A 20,762-nucleotide genomic window follows, 5' to 3' on the forward strand; every position below is an offset into this window, starting at 1 on the left:
GATTCACACATTACCCAAATAACCTAATATTATCTGTATAATTCACACATTACCATATAACCTAATATTACCTGTATAATTTACACATTACTATATAACCTAATATTACCTGTATAATTTACAAATTACTATATAACCTAATATTACCTGTATAATTCACAGATTACCATATAACCTCACGTTACCTGTATGATTCAAACATTACCATATAACCTAATATTACCTGTACAATTCACGCATTATCTTATAACCTAATATTACCTGTATATTTCACACATTACCCAAAAACCTAATATTACCTATATAATTGAAACATTACCATATAACCTAATATTACCTGTATAACTCGCACATTACCTTATAACCTAATATTACCAGTATAATTCACACATTAACATATAACCTAATATTACCTGTATAATTCACACATTACCAAAATAAACTAATATTAACTGTATAATTCACACATTACCGTATAACCTAATATTACCTATATAATTCACACATTACATATAACCTAATATTAACGGAAAATTCATACATTACCAAAATAACCTAATATTACTTGTATAATTCACACATTACCATACAACCTAATATTACCTGTATAATTCACACATTACCTTATAACCTAATATTACCTGTATATTTCACACATTACCCAAAAACCCAATATTACCTGTATAATTCACACATTAACATATAACCTATTACCTGTACAATTCAAACATTACACAAAAACCTATTACCTGTATAATTCACACATTACCATATAACCTAATATTACCTGTACAATTCAAACATTACACAAAAATCTAATATTACCTGTATAATTCACACATTACCATATAACCTAATATTACTTGTATAGCTAGCACATTACCATATAAAATAATATTACCTGTACAATTCAAACAGTACCCCAAGACCTAATATTACTTGTATAATTCACACATTACCTTATGACCTAATATTACCTGTATATTTCACACATTACCCAAAAAACCAGTTGCCTGTATAATTCACACATTACCATATAACCTAATATTTCCTGTATAATTCACACAATACCATATAGCCTAATATTACCTGTATAACTCGCACATTACCTTGTAAGCTAATATTACCTGTATAATTCACACCTTACCATATAATCTAATATTACCTACATAATTTGCACATTACCATATAGCCTAATATTACACAAATAACCTAATATAACCTGTATAATTCACACATTGCCTCATAACTAATATTACCTGTATTATTCACACATTACCATATAACCTAATACTACCTGTATAATTCACACATTTCCTTATAACCTAATGTTACCTATATAATTCGCACATTACCCTATAACCTAATATTACCTGTATAATTCAAAGATTACCATATAACCTAATATTAACTGTATAATTCACACATTACCATATAACCTAATATTACCTGTATAATTCACACATTACCATATAACCTAATATTACCTGTACAATTCAAACATTACACAAAAACATAATATTACCTGTATAATTCACACATTACCATATAACATAATATTACCTGTATAACTCGCACATTACCTTGTAACCTAATATTACCTGTATAATTCACACCTTACCATATAACCTAATATTACCTCTTTAATTTGCACATTACCATATAGCCTAATATTACCCAAATAAACTAATATTAACTGTATAATTCACACATTACCGTATAACCTAATATTACCTATATAATTCACACATTACATATAACCTAATATTAACGGAAAATTCATACATTACCCAAAAACCCAATATTACCTGTATAATTCACACATTACCATATAACCTAATATTGCCTGTATAACTTGCACATTACCTTATAACCTAATATTACCTGTATAATTCACACATTACCCTATAACCTAATATTACCTGTATAATTCACACATTACCCAAATAACCTAATATTAACTGTATAATTCACACATTACCATTTAACCTAATATTAACTGTATAATTCACACATTACCCAAATAACCTAATATTAACTGTATAATTCACACATTACCATATAACCTAATATTAACTGTATAATTCACACATTACCATATAACCTAATATAACTGTATAACTCGCACATTACCATATAACCTAATATTACCTGTATAATTCAAACATTACCCAAAAACCTAATATTAACTATATAATTAACACATTACCCTGTAACCTAATATTACCTGTATAACTCGCACATTATCTTATAACCTAATATTATCTGTATAATTCACACATTACCTATAACCTAATATTACCTGTATAATTCACACATTACCCTATAACCTAATATTACCTTTATAAATCACACATTACACTAATAACCTAATATTACCTGTATATTTCACACATTACCCAAAAACCTAAAATTACCTGTATAACTCGCACGTTACTATACAGCCTAATATTACCTGTAAAATTTTCATAGTACCTTATAACCTATTATCTGTATAATTCACACAGTACCTTATAACCTAATAGTACCGGTATAATTCACACATTTCCTTATAACCTAATGTTACCTATATAATTCGCACATTACCCTATAGCCTAATATTACCTGCATAGTTCAAACATTACCCAAATAACCTAATATTGCCTGTATAACTTGCACATTACCTTATAACCTAATATTACCTGTATAATTCACACATTACCCTATAACCTAATATTACCTGTATAATTCACACATTACCCAAATAACCTAATATTAACTGTGTAATTCACACATTACCATATAACCTAATATTAACTGTATAATTCACACATTACCCAAATAACCAAATTTTAACTGTATAATTCACACATTACCATTTAACCTAATATTACCTGTACAATTCAAATATTACACAAAAACCTAATATTATCTGTATAATTCACACATTACCATATAACCTAATATCACCTGTATAGCTAGCACATTACCATATAAAATAATATTACCTGTACAATTCAAACATTACCCAAAGACCTAATATTACCTGTATAACTCGCACGTTACCATGTAACCTAATATTACCTCTATAATTCACACATTACCATATAACCTAATATTACCTGTATAATTCACACATGACCATATAACCTAATATTTACTGTATAATTCACACAATACCATATAGCCTAATATTACCTGTATAACTCGCACATTACCTTGTATCCTAATATTACCTGTATAATACACACATTACCATATAACCTAATATTACCTGTATAATTCACACATTACCATATAACCTAATATTACCTGTACAATTCAAACATTACACAAAAATCGAATATTACCTGTCTAATTCACACATTACCATATAACCTAATATTACCAGTATAGCTAGCACATTACCATTTAAAATAATATTACCTGTACAATTCAAACATTACCCAAAGACCTAGTATTACCTGTATAATTCACACATTACCTTGTAACCTAATATTACCTGTATAACTCGCACGTTACCATATAACCTAATATTACCTGAATAATTCACACAGTACCTTATAACCTATTATCTGTATAATTCACACAGTACCTTATAATCTAATGTTACCTGTATAATTCATACATTACCTTATAAACTAATGTTACCTATATAATTTGCACAATACCATATAGCCTAATATTACCTGTATAATTCAAACATTACCCAAATAACCTAATATTACCTGTATAATTCACACATTACCATATAACCTAATATTTCCTGAATAATTCACACAATAACATATAGCCTAATATTACCTGTATAACTCGCACATTACCTTGTAACCTAATATTACCTGTATAATTCACACCTTACCATATAACCTAATATTACCTATATAATTCGCACATTACCATATAGCCTAATAGTACCCAAATAACCTAATATTACCTGTATAATTCACACATTACCTTGCAACCTAATATTACCTGTACAATTCACACATTGCCTCATAACTAATATTACCTGTATTATTCACACATTACCATATAGCCTAATATTTCCTGTATAATTCACACAATACCATATAGCCTAATATTACCTGTATAACTCGCACATTACCTTGTAACCTAATATTACCTGTATAATTCACACATTACCATATAAACTAATATTACCTGTATAATTCACACATTACCATATAACCTAATATTACCGGAAAATTCATACATTACCCAAATAACCTAATATTACCTGTATAATTCTCACATTACCCTATAACCTAATATTACCTGTATAAATCACACGTTACCCAAATAACCTAATATTACCTGTATATTTCACACATTACCCAAAAATCTAAAATTACCTGTATAACTCGCACTTTACCATATAACCTAATATTACCTGTAAAATTCACACAGTACCTTATAACCTATTATCTGTATAATTCGCACAGTACCTTATAACCTAATACTACCTGTATAATTCACACATTTCCTTATAACCTAATGTTACCTATATAATTCGCACATTACCCTATAACCTAATATTACCTGTATAATTCAAAGATTACCATATAACCTCACATTATCTGTATAATTCACACATTACCATATAACCTAATATTACCTGTACAATTCAAACATTACACAAAAACCTAATATTACCTGTATAATTCACACATTACCATATAACCTAATATTACCTGTACAATTCAAACATTACACAAAAACCTAATATTACCTGTATAATTCTCACATTACCCTATAACCTAATATTACCTGTATAAATCAAACGTTACCCAAATAACCTAATATTACCTGTATATTTCACACATTATCCAAAAACCTAAAATTACCTATATAACTCGCACGTTACAATATAACCTAATATTACCTGTAAAATTCACACAGTACCTTAAAACCTATTATCTGTATAATTCACACAGTACATTATAACCTAATACTGCCTGTATAATTCACACATTTCCTTACAACCTAATGTTACCTATATAATTCGCACATTACCCTATAGCCTAATATTACCTGCAAAATTCAAACATTACCCAAATAACCTAATATTACCTGTATAATTAACACATTACCGTATAACCTAATATTACCTGTATAATTCACACATTACCATATAACCTAATATTAACGGAATATTCATACATTACCCAAATAACCTAATATTACCTGTATAATTCTCACATTACCCTATAACCTAATATTACCTGTATAAATCACACGTTACCCAAATAACCTAATATTACCTGTATAATTAACACATTACCGTATAACCTAATATTACCTGTATAATTCACACATTACCATATAACCTAATATTAATGGAAAATTCATACATTACCCAAATAAACTAATATTACCTGTATAATTCACACATTACAATATAACCTAATATTACCTATATAATTCACACATTACCATATAACCTAATATTAACGGAAGATTCACACATTACCCAAATAACCTAATATTATCTGTATAATTCACACATTACCCAAATAACCTAATATTACCTGTATAATTCACACATTACCATATAACCTAATATTACCTGTATAATTTACACATTACTATATAACCTAATATTACCTGTATAATTTACAAATTACTATATAACCTAATATTACCTGTATAATTCACAGATTACCATATAACCTCACATTACCTGTATAATTCAAACATTACCATATAACCTAATATTACCTGTATAATTCACGCATTATCTTATAACCTAATATTACCTGTATATTTCACACATTACCCAAAAACCTAATATTACCTATATAATTGAAACATTACCATATAACCTAATATTACCTGTATAACTCACACATTACCTTATAACCTAATATTACCAGTATAATTCACACATTACCAAAATAAACTAATATTAACTGTATAATTCACACATTACCGTATAACCTAATATTACCTATATAATTCACACATTACATATAACCTAATATTAACGGAAAATTCATACATTACCAAAATAACCTAATATTACTTGTATAATTCACACATTACCATACAACCTAATATTACCTGTATAATTCACACATTACCTTATAACCTAATATTACCTGTATATTTCACACATTACCCAAAAACCCAATATTACCTGTATAATTCACACATTAACATATAACCTATTACCTGTACAATTCAAACATTACACAAAAACCTATTACCTGTATAATTCACACATTACCATACAACATAATATTACCTGTACAATTCAAACATTACACAAAAATCTAATATTACCTGTATAATTCACACATTACCATATAACCTAATATTACTTGTATAGCTAGCACATTACCATATAAAATAATATTACCTGTACAATTCAAACAGTACCCCAAGACCTAATTTTACTTGTATAATTCACACATTACCTTATGACCTAATATTACCTGTATATTTCACACATTACCCAAAAAACCAATATTGCCTGTATAATTCACACATTACCATATCACCTAATATTTCCTGTATAATTCACACAATACCATATAGCCTAATATTACCTGTATAACTCGCACATTACCTTGTAAGCTAATATTACCTGTATAATTCACACCTTACCATATAATCTAATATTACCTATATAATTTGCACATTACCATATAGCCTAATATTTCCTGTATAATTCACACAATACCATATAGCCTAATATTACCTGTATAACTCGCACATTACCTTGTAAGCTAATATTACCTGTATAATTCACACCTTACCATATAATCTAATATTACCTATATAATTTGCACATTACCATATAGCCTAATATTACCCAAATAACCTAATATTACCTGTATAATTCACACATTGCCTCATAACTAATATTACCTGTATTATTCACACATTACCATATAACCTAATACTACCTGTATAATTCACACATTTCCTTATAACCTAATGTTACCTATATAATTCGCACATTACCCTATAACCTAATATTACCTGTATAATTCAAAGATTACCATATAACCTAATATTACCTGTATAATTCACACATTACCATATAACCTAATATTACCTGTATAATTCACACATTACCATATAACCTAATATTACCTGTACAATTCAAACATTACACAAAAACATAATATTACCTGTATAATTCACACATTACCATATAACATAATATTACATGTATAACTCGCACATTACCTTGTAACCTAATATTACCTGTATAATTCACACCTTACCATATAACCTAATATTACCTCTTTAATTTGCACATTACCATATAGCCTAATATTACCCAAATAAACTAATATTAACTGTATAATTCACCCATTACCGTATAACCTAATATTACCTATATAATTCACACATTACAAATAACCTAATATTAACGGAAAATTCATACATTACCCAAAAACCCAATATTACCTGTATAATTCACACATTACCATATAACCTAATATTGCCTGTATAACTTGCACATTACCTTATAACCTAATATTACCTGTATAATTCACACATTACCCTATAACCTAATATTACCTGTATAATTCACACATTACCCAAATAACCTAATATTAACTGTATAATTCACACATTACCATTTAACCTAATATTAACTGTATAATTCACACATTACCCAAATAACCTAATATTAACTGTATAATTCACACATTACCATATAACCTAATATTACCTGTATAATTCACACATTACCATATAACCTAATATTACCTGTATAACTCGCACATTACCATATAACCTAATATTACCGGTATAATTCAAACATTACCCAAAAACCTAATATTAACTATATAATTAACACATTACCCTGTAACCTAATATTACCTGTATAACTCGCACATTATCTTATAACCTAATATTACCTGTATAATTCACACATTACCTATAACCTAATATTACCTGTATAATTCACACATTACCCTATAACCTAATATTACCTTTATAAATCACACATTACACTAATAACCTAATATTACCTGTATATTTCACACATTACCCAAAAACCTAAAATTACCTGTATAACTCGCACGTTACTATACAGCCTAATATTACCTGTAAAATTCACATAGTACCTTATAACCTATTATCTGTATAATTCACACAGTACCTTATAACCTAATAGTACCGGTATAATTCACACATTTCCTTATAACCTAATGTTACCTATATAATTCGCACATTACCCTATAGCCTAATATTACCTGCATAGTTCAAACATTACCCAAATAAACTAATATTGCCTGTATAACTTGCACATTACCTTATAACCTAAAATTACCTGTATAATTCACACATTACCCTATAACCTAATATTACCTGTATAATTCACACATTACCCAAATAACCTAATATTAACTGTGTAATTCACACATTACCATATAACCTAATATTAACTGTATAATTCACACATTACCCAAATAACCTAATTTTAACTGTATAATTCACACATTACCATATAACCTAATATTACCTGTACAATTCAAATATTACACAAAAACCTAATATTATCTGTATAATTCACACATTACCATATAACCTAATATCACCTGTATAGCTAGCACATTACCATATAAAATAATATTACCTGTACAATTCAAACATTACCCAAAGACCTAATATTACCTGTATAATTCACACATTACCTTGTAACCTAATATTACCTGTATAACTCGCACGTTACCATGTAACCTAATATTACCTGTATAATTCACACATTACCCAAATAACCTAATATTACCTGTATAATTCACATATTACCATATAACCTAATATTACCTGTATAATTTACACATTACTATATAACCTAATATTATCTGTATAATTTACACATTACCATATAACCTAATATTACCTGTATAATTCACACATTACCCATATAACCTAATATTACTTGTATAATTCACACATTACCATATAACCTAATATTATCTGTATAATTTATACATTACTATATAACCTAATATTACCTGTATAATTCACACATTACCATATAACCTAATATTACCTGTATAATTCACACATTACCTTATAACCTAATGTTACCTGTATAATTCACATCTTACCATATAACCTAATATTACCTATATAATTCGCACATTACCGTATAGCCTAATATTACCTGTATAATTCACACAGTACCTTATAACCTATTATCTGTATAATTCACACAGTACCTTACAACCTAATATTACCTGTATAATTCACACCTTACCAGATCACCTAATATTACCTATATAATTCGCACATTACCATATAGCCTAATATTACCTGTATAATTCAAACATTACCCAAATAACCTAATATTACCTGTATAATTCACACATCACCATATAACATAATATTACCTATATAATTCACGCATTACCATATAACCTAATATTAACGGAAAATTCACACATTACCCAAATAACCTAATATTACCTGTATAATTCACACATTACCCAAATAACCTAATATTACCTGTATAATTCACAAATTACCATATAACCTAATATTACCTGTATAATTCACACATTATCTTATAACCTAATATTACCTGTATAATTTACACATTACCATATAACCTAATATTACCTGTATAATTCACACATTACCCAAATAACCTAATATTACTTGTATAATTCACACATTACCATATAACCTAATATTATCTGAATAATTTATACATTACTATATAACCTAATATTACCTGTATAATTCACACATTACCATAGAACCTAATATTACCTGTATAATTCACACATTACCTTATAACCTAATATTACCTGTATAATTCACATCTTACCATATAACCTAATATTACCTATATAATTCGCACATTACCATATAGCCGAATATTACCTGTATAATTCAAACATTACCCAAATAACCTAATATTACCTGTATAATTCACACCTTACCATATAACCTAATATTACCTATATAATTCACACATTACCATATCACCTAATATTATCTGTATAATTTACACATTACTATATAACTTAATATTACCTGTATAATTTACACATTACTATATAACCTATTATTACCTGTATAATTCACAGATTACCATATAACCTAACATTACCTGTATAATTCACACATTACCATATAACCTAATATTACCTGTATAATTCACACATTTTCTTATAACCTAATATAACCTGTATATTTCACACAGTACCTTATAACCTATTATCTGTATTATTCACACAGTACCTTATAACCTAATATTACCTGTATAATTCACACCTTACCAGATAACCTAATATTACCTATATAATTCGTACATTACCATATAGCCTAATATTACCTGTATAATTCAAACATCACCATATAACCTAATATTACCTATATAATTCACACATTACCATATAACCTAATATTAACGGAAAATTCACACATTACCCAAATAACCTAATATTACCTGTATAATTCACACATTACCCAAATAACCTAATATTACCTGTATAATTCACATATTACCATATAACCTAATATTACCTGAATAATTTACACATTACTATATAACCTAATATTATCTGTATAATTTACACATTACCATATAACCTAATATTACCTGTATAATTCACACATTACCCATATAACCTAATATTACTTGTATAATTCACACATTACCATATAACCTAATATTATCTGTATAATTTATACATTACTATATAACCTAATATTACCTGTATAATTCACACATTACCTTATAACCTAATATTACCTGTATAATTCACATCTTACCATATAACCTAATATTACCTATATAATTCGCACATTACCATATAGCCTAATATTACCTGTATAATTCAAACATTACCCAAATAACCTAATATTACCTGTATAATTCACACATTACCATATAACCTAATATTACCTGTATAATTCACACATTACCATATAACCTAATATTAACGGAAAATTCACACATTACCCAAATAACCTAATATTACCTGTATAATTCACACATTACCCAAATAACCTAATATTACCTGTATAATACACACATTACCATATAACCTAATATTACCTGTATAATTTACACATTACTATATAACCTAATATTACCTGTAAAATTTACACATTACTATATAACCTAATATTACCTGTATAATTCACAGATTACCATATAACCTAACATTACCTGTATAATTCACACATTACCATATAACCTAATATTACCTGTATAATTCACACATTATCTTATAACCTAATATTACCTGTATATTTCACACATTACCCAAAAACCTAATATTACCTCTATAATTCACACATTACCACATAACCTAATATTACCTGTATAACTCGCACATTACCTTATAACCTAATATTACCTGTATAATTCACACATTACCATATAACCTAATATTACCTGTACAATTCACACATTACCCAAATAACCTAATATTACCTGTATAATTCACACATTACCATATAACCTAATATTACCTATATAATTCACACATTACCATATAACCTAATATTAACGCACAATTCATACATTACCCAAATAACCGAATGTTACCTGTATAATTCACACATTACCATATAACCTAATATTATCTGTATAATTTACACATTACTATATAACCTAATATTACCTGTATAATTCACACATTACCATATAACCTAATATTACCTGTATAATTCACACATTACCTTATAAACTAATATTACCTGTACATTTCACACATTACCCAAAAACCTAATATTACCTGTATAATTTACACATTACCATATAACCTAATATTACCTGTACAATTCACACATTACCCAAATAACCTAATATTACTTGTATAATTCACACATTACCATATAACCTAATATTATCTGTATAATTTATACATTACTATATAACCTAATATTACCTGTATAATTCACACATTACCATATAGCCTAATATTACCTGTATAATTCAAACATTACCCAAATAACCTAATATTACCTGTATAATTCACACATTACCAAACAACCTAATATTACCTATATAATTCACACATTACCATATAACCTAATATTAACGGAAAATTCACACATTACCCAAATAACCTAATATTACCTGTATAATTCACACATTACCCAAATAACCTAATATTACCTGTATAATTCACACATTACCATATAACCTAATATTACCTGTATAATTTACACATTACTATATAACCTAATATTACTTGTATAATTTACACATTACTATATAACCTAATATTACCTGTATAATTCACAGATTACCATATAACCTAACATTACCTGTATAATTCACACATTACCATATAACCTAATATTACCTGTATAACTCGCACATTACCTTATAACCTAATATTACCTGCATAATTCACACATTACCATATAACCTAATATTAACTGTATAATTCACACATTACCCTATAACCTAATATTACCTGTATAATTCACACATTACCCAAATAACCTAATATTAACTGTATAATTCACACATTACCTTATAACCTAATATTACCTGTATAATTCACACATTACCATATAACCTAATATTACCTGTATAATTCACACATTACCCAAATAACCTAATTTTACCTGTATAATTCACACATTACCATATAACCTAATATTACCTATATAATTCACACATTACCATATAACCTAATATTAACGGAAAATTCATACATTAGCCAAATAACCTAATATTACCTGTATAATTCACACATTACCATATAACCTAATATTATCTGTATAATTTACACATTACCATATAACCTAATATTACCTGTAGAATTCACTCATTACCATATAACCTAATATTACCTGTACAATTCACACATTACCTTATAACCTAATATTACCCGTACATTTCACACATTACCCAAAAACCTAATATTACCTGTATAATTCACACATTACCATATAACCTAATATTACCTGTATAACTCGCACATTACCTTATAACCTAATATTACCTGTATAATTCACACATTACCATGTAACCTAATATTACCTGTATAATTGATACATTACCCTATAACCTAATATTACCTGTATAATTCACACATTACCCAAATAACCTAATATTAACTGTATAATTCACACATTACCATATAACCTAATATTACCTGTATAATTCACACATTACCTTATAACCTAATATTACCTTTCTATTTCACACATTACCCAAAAACCTAATATTACCTGTATAACTCGCACATTACCTTATAACCTAATATTATCTGTATATTTCACACTGTACCTTATAACTTAATATTACCTGTATAATTGACACATTACCTTATAACCTAGTGTTACCTATATAATTCGCACATTACAATATAGCCTAATATTACCCAAATAACCTAATATTACCTGTATAATTCACAGATTACCATATAACCTAACATTACCTGTATAATTCACACATTACCATATAACCTAATATTACCTGTATAATTCACACATTTTCTTATAACCTAATATTACCTGTATATTTCACACAGTACCTTATAACCTATTATCTGTATTATTCACACAGTACCTTATAACCTAATATTACCTGTATAATTCACACCTTACCAGATAACCTAATATTACCTATATAATTCGCACATTACCATATAGCCTAATATTACCTGTATAATTCAAACATCACCATATAACCTAATATTACCTATATAATTCACACATTACCATATAACCTAATATTAACGGAAAATTCACACATTACCCAAATAACCTAATATTACCTGCATAATTCACACATTACCCAAATAACCTAATATTACCTGTATAATTCACATATTACCATATAACCTAATATTACCTGTATAATTTACACATTACTATATAACCTAATATTATCTGTATAATTTACACATTACCATATAACCTAATATTACCTGTATAATTCACACATTACCCATATAACCTAATATTACTTGTATAATTCACACATTACCATATAACCTAATATTATCTGTATAATTTATACATTACTATATAACCTAATATTACCTGTATAATTCACACATTACCATATAACCTAATATTACCTGTATAATTCACACATTACCTTATAACCTAATATTACCTGTATAATTCACATCTTACCATATAACCTAATATTACCTATATAATTCGCACATTACCATATAGCCTAATATTACCTGTATAATTCAAACATTACCCAAATAACCTAATATTACCTGTATAATTCACACATTACCCAAATAACCTAATATTACTTGTATAATTCACACATTACCATATAACCTAATATTATCTGTATAATTTGCACATTACTATTTAACCTAATATTACCTGTATAATTCACACATTACCATATAACCTAATATTACCTGTATAATTCACACATTACCTTATAACCTAATATTACCTGTATAATTCACATCTTACCATATAACCTAATATTACCTATATAATTCGCACATTACCATATAGCCTAATATTACCTGTATAATTCAAACATTACCCAAATAACCTAATATTACCTGTATAATTCACACATTACCATATAACCTAATATTACCTGTATAATTCACACATTACCATATAACCTAATATTAACGGAAAATTCACACATTACCCAAATAACCTAATATTACTTGTATAATTCACACATTACCCAAATAACCTAATATTACCTGTACAATACACACATTACCATATAACCTAATATTACCTGTATAATTTACACATTACTATATAACCTAATATTATCTGTATAATTTACATATTACTATATAACCTAATATTACCTGTATAATTCACAGATTACCATATAACCTAACATTACCTGTATAATTCACACATTACCATATAACCTAATATTACCTGTATAATTCACACATTATCTTATAACCTAATATTACCTGTATATTTCACACATTACCCAAAAACCTAATATTACCTCTATAATTCACACATTACCACATAACCTAATATTACCTGTATAACTCGCACATTACCTTATAACCTAATATTACCTGTATAATTCACACATTACCATATAACCTAATATTACCTGTACAATTCACACATTACCCAAATAACCTAATATTACCTGTATAATTCACACATTACCATATAACCTAATATTACCTATATAATTCACACATTACCATATAACCTAATATTAACGCAAAATTCATACATTACCCAAATAACCGAATGTTACCTGTATAATTCACACATTACCATATAACCTAATATTATCTGTATAATTTACACATTACTATATAACCTAATATTACCTGTATAATTCACACATTACCATATAACCTAATATTACCTGTATAATTCACACATTACCTTATAAACTAATATTACCTGTACATTTCACACATTACCCAAAAACCTAATATTACCTGTATAATTTACACATTACCATATAACCTAATATTACCTGTACAATTCACACATTACCCAAATAACCTAATATTACTTGTATAATTCACACATTACCATATAACCTAATATTATCTGTATAATTTATACATTACTATATAACCTAATATTACCTGTATAATTCACACATTACCATATAACCTAATATTACCTGTATAATTCACACATTACCTTATAACCTAATATTACCTGTATAATTCACATCTTACCATATAACCTAATATTACCTATATAATTCGCACATTACCATATAGCCTAATATTACCTGTATAATTCAAACATTACCCAAATAACCTAATATTACCTGTATAATTCACACATTACCATATAACCTAATATTACCTATATAATTGACACATTACCATGTAACCTAATATTACCTATATAATTCGCACATTACCATATAGCCTAATATTACCTGTATAATTCAAACATTACCCAAATAACCTAATATTACCTGTATAATTCACACATTACCATATAACCTAATATTACCTATATAATTCACACATTACCATATAACCTAATATTAACGGAAAATTCACACATTACCCAAATAACCTAATATTACCTGTATAATTCACACATTACCCAAATAACCTAATATTACCTGTATAATTCACACATTACCATATAACCTAATATTACCTGTATAATTTACACATTACTATATTATCTAATATTACTTGTATAATTTACACATTACTATATAACCTAATATTACCTGTATAATTCACAGATTACCATATAACCTAACATTACCTGTATAATTCACACATTACCATATAACCTAATATTACCTGTATAACTCGCACATTACCTTATAACCTAATATTACCTGCATAATTCACACATTACCATATAACCTAATATTAACTGTATAATTCACACATTACCCTATAACCTAATATTACCTGTATAATTCACACATTACCCAAATAACCTAATATTAACTGTATAATTCACACATTACCTTATAACCTAATATTACCTGTATAATTCACACATTACCATATAACCTAATATTACCTGTATAATTCACACATTACCCAAATAACCTAATTTTACCTGTATAATTCACACATTACCATATAACCTAATATTACCTATATAATTCACACATTACCATATAACCTAATATTAACGGAAAATTCATACATTAGCCAAATAACCTAATATTACCTGTATAATTCACACATTACCATATAACCTAATATTATCTGTATAATTTACACATTACCATATAACCTAATATTACCTGTAGAATTCACACATTACCATATAACCTAATATTACCTGTACAATTCACACATTACCTTATAACCTAATATTACCCGTACATTTCACACATTACCCAAAAACCTAATATTACCTGTATAATTCACACATTACCATATAACCTAATATTACCTGTATAACTCGCACATTACCTTATAACCTAATATTACCTGTATAATTCACACATTACCATGTAACCTAATATTACCTGTATAATTGATACATTACCCTATAACCTAATATTACCTGTATAATTCACACATTACCCAAATAACCTAATATTAACTGTATAATTCACACATTACCATATAACCTAATATTACCTGTATAATTCACACATTACCTTATAACCTAATATTACCTTTCTATTTCACACATTACCCAAAAACCTAATATTACCTGTATAACTCGCACATTACCTTATAACCTAATATTATCTGTATATTTCACACTGTACCTTATAACTTAATATTACCTGTATAATTGACACATTACCTTATAACCTAGTGTTACCTATATAATTCGCACATTACCATATAGCCTAATATTACCAGTATAATTCAAACATTACCCAAATAACCTAATATTACCTGTATAATTCACACATTACCCAAATAACCTAATATTACCTGTATAATTCACACATTACCATATAACCTAATATTACCTGTATAATTCACACATTACCTCATAACCTAATATTACCTGTATATTTCACACATTACCCAAAAACCTATTATTACCTGTATAACTCGCACATTACCATATAACCTAATATTACCTGTATAATTCACACAATACCTTATAACCTAATATTATCTGTATAATTCACACTGTACCTTAGAACCTCATATTACCTGTATAATTCACACATTACCATATAACCTAATATTACCTATATAATTCGCACATTACCATATAGCCTAATATTACCTTTATAATTCAAACATTACCCAAATAACCTATTACCTGTATAATTCGCACCTCACCATATAACCTAATATTACCTATATAATTCGCACATTTCCATATAGCCTAATATTACCTTTATAATTGAAACATTACCCAAATAACCTAATATTACCTGTATAATTCACACCTTACCATATAACCTAATATTACCTATATAATTCGCACATTACCATATAGCCTAATATTACCTTTATAATTCAAACATTACCCATATAACCTAATATTCCCTGTATAATTCACATATTACCATATAAGCTGATGTTACCTGTATAAATGCAAGTTTTTCCTTCTTCTGTGAAAGGCCTGTGAGATTGACCTGACACATTTCAAAGAATTTAATTTCTTTTTCCAGTTTTCGGATGTGCGTGTCAATTGCTGTTGTCACGCGGCTCTGCTCCTTATCCAGACATAAGAAAACATCTCGCTCTTCATTTTCAATATGTTTCCTCAACGCATCATACTTCTCCTTCACTTCTCTCTTTGTTTCTGTTATCAGACTCTTAAGAGATGTGTTAGCTTTGGTTAGTCATTTTTTGATTAGGTCATGTACATGTCACATTACACATCACTTTGATCTAACTGTAAAACTAAAGTTGAGGTCAAACACCAGGTTATTTAAAGAATCAAGTGTACATAATGGGTTTGATCTGAAGGTTCAACATGCTGGTGTACTCCATTACTGTGCTCAGATAGTTATTCTTCATGTGCAAGCCTTTGGCAGTCTTGGTGGGCTAATTAAATATAATCGGCATCACGATCAAACCCAATCTAAAACAGTCATTGTTTGAGTTAACGCACCAGTTATACCTGAATTATTAGGTAGAATTTGCTAGAATATAACAAATCAGGAATTTAACTTTGTTACAATAGTGTTGATGATAATAGTGTTCATTTTGTGCTTTTGGTGCAACGTAATGTCCAGAGTGCACTTCACAGAGGTGCAAGGAAAAACCAAACACTGAGCCAAAGGAGGAGAGTTAAGGAAGGAGAATCAAAATACTGGTCAAAGAGGGGAGTTGTAAAGGAGGTGGATGATCAGGGACTTAGGAAGGGAACTGCATCAAAGTGCGATCCTGGTGTCTGAATGCATGCTGTCGATTGTGGGGTGAAGAGAAGGGAGGATTTTCAGAAGGTCAGAGGCAGAGGAATGGAGAGTTTAGGGTGGTTGAAGGGGATGTAGCAGATAGGAAGCAGGCAGTACCTTTTCAAGATTTAAACACAAAGATGAGATTTTAAAATTTTATGCATTGAGAAGCTTTGAGGTCAGCAAAACTAGGTGAGTGGGACTTGGTATCAGATAGGATAGGAGGAAGAGGTTTTGGGGGTAGGATGGGAAGTCAGAGCACAGGAGTAATCTAAGGTGGAAGTGCCAAAGGCCAGGTATCGGATGGGCTGAGGTGAATGTGGAAGGAGAGTGATGTAATGGAGGTGGAACAGGCAATCTTTGGGATGGAAAGGATATGGAGCAGGAAGCTTACTTTGGACTGGACATCAAAGCAACGTTCAGTTCCAGATCCTGGCTAGAGTCAATGATAATGGTCTTGTAGCTTCTGTCAAGGGTTTCATTTTCTTAATATTTGGCTGACAGCCTTTCCAGCTCCTCCAGACGTTGGACCTTCAGAAAAGTTTTGCTTCATTGATGTGGACAAGGGAGGCAGAGGCAAAGGCAGCTGAACAGGTGGTCACTAAAGAAAAATTCAGTGAGCTCCTCACAGTTGCTCCAGGTGATAACAGAGGGGACAGGGCTTTAAGAAGCTACTTGTGGTGGAGAAGTGGGGGGGGGGGGGGGGGGTGGGGGTAGAGGGGCTATTTCACAGTCAGTAAAACGGAATGCTCTCTGCTGAAGTGAATGGCAATGATGGGTTAATCTCTGTAACTGCAAAATTCAAACCCACCTGAGTGTTCAGCTTGTGTGTGTGGAGATCACGGAGAGAAGCCTGAATTGAGGCAACATTTTTCTGTATTGTCCTGAGTTGATGTTGTAAATTATCCTAACACAACCAACAGACAGAGAACCATGTTAGCCTGGCTGACCAAGACAGCAATTTGGGGTACAGCCATGTTATTAACACTCACTTACCCTCAGTTCCTTCTCCCCTTCACTGATGCTACCACAGCGGTGGTCCTTGTGTTTCCCGATCAGAGTGCAGAGTGTGCAGACACACACTTGATCATCCTTGCAGTAAATGTCCAGCAGTCTCTCGTGTTCCGTGCATTTCCATGCAGACAGATCTGTCGATGTATCTACCAGCGGGTGATTTTTAAAGACACCGTTGCCCGTGTGCAGTTTCAGGTGAATGGGACACATGGAGGCTTCACATTTCAGGCAGGTTTTGACAGCTGCTTGCTGTGTGCGGATGCAGTAACTGCACAGGACCCCGCTCTGAGCTCTCTCCAGGGCCAGGTAGCCGCCAGCCCCCTTGACCAGTTTGAAGTTTCTCTGCACAGGGGACTGGGCCCGCTCCCCTGCTCGGCACTCGGGGCAACTGGAAGGGTCAGAGCCCGACTCCGGCCAGGACTCTTCAATACAGGGGCGACAGAAGCTGTGCTTACAGGCCAGTGTCACTGGATCGGTGTAGATCTGCAGGCAGATGGAGCAGGTTAACTCCTCGTCTAACCACTGCTGAGATGCAGCAGTTGCCATGGTTTAGCCCAGAATAGAAAGGGGAAAGTGTCACCCACAATGTTACACAACGCCTCGACCAAAGTGAGGCATCTGAACCGCCAGCTGAATTTGAGCAATGTGTTAGAGAGAGAGGCAGGGATTTGCTTCTTGCGCTGATGAATAATAAATGCAAGCGACATTTAATAATAGAGCAACTTTCACATGGAGGAAAACAATTCCATAGCCATTAACTCGCACATCTCCTTTGTGAACTGGCTGATGCGCAGAAGCAGGTTTAACACTTTCCACACCAAATCCAGGGAAATCTACGCCCGGTCCCGATTCCCGGCATATAAAGGGTGCATTTGTTCCCTCTGTGCACACAGGCCACTTATCCTAGAGCAGAATTCCCTAGAATTTACAGCACTTAAAAAGACCAATTAGCCTCCGTGCCAGTCTTTCTGTTCCAGAGGCGCCTCCTCCCACTCTGATGGTCTCCTCCCATCCTTACTCTCTTCTTCCTCGT

At 29.7% G+C, this 20,762-nt stretch overlaps 1 protein-coding gene across 1 annotated transcript in view; it reads right to left on the minus strand.

Moving 5' to 3' along the window:
* Positions 1 to 20,275, minus strand: part of LOC121287560 (E3 ubiquitin/ISG15 ligase TRIM25-like) — a 92,258-nt gene extending 71,983 nt beyond the window's left edge. The window contains exons 1-2 of the mRNA XM_041205491.1: positions 19,712 to 20,275; positions 17,897 to 18,130 (exon numbers count right to left, since the gene is read on the minus strand). Of these exons, the coding sequence (XP_041061425.1) occupies positions 17,897 to 18,130; positions 19,712 to 20,275 (798 nt within the window). The remainder of the gene's footprint in view (positions 1 to 17,896; positions 18,131 to 19,711) is intronic.
* Positions 20,276 to 20,762: the final 487 nt, after the last annotated feature.

The sequence above is a fragment of the Carcharodon carcharias genome, chromosome 14, assembly GCF_017639515.1.
Source record: "Carcharodon carcharias isolate sCarCar2 chromosome 14, sCarCar2.pri, whole genome shotgun sequence".
In the NCBI taxonomy this organism is placed as follows: Eukaryota; Metazoa; Chordata; class Chondrichthyes; order Lamniformes; family Lamnidae; genus Carcharodon; species Carcharodon carcharias.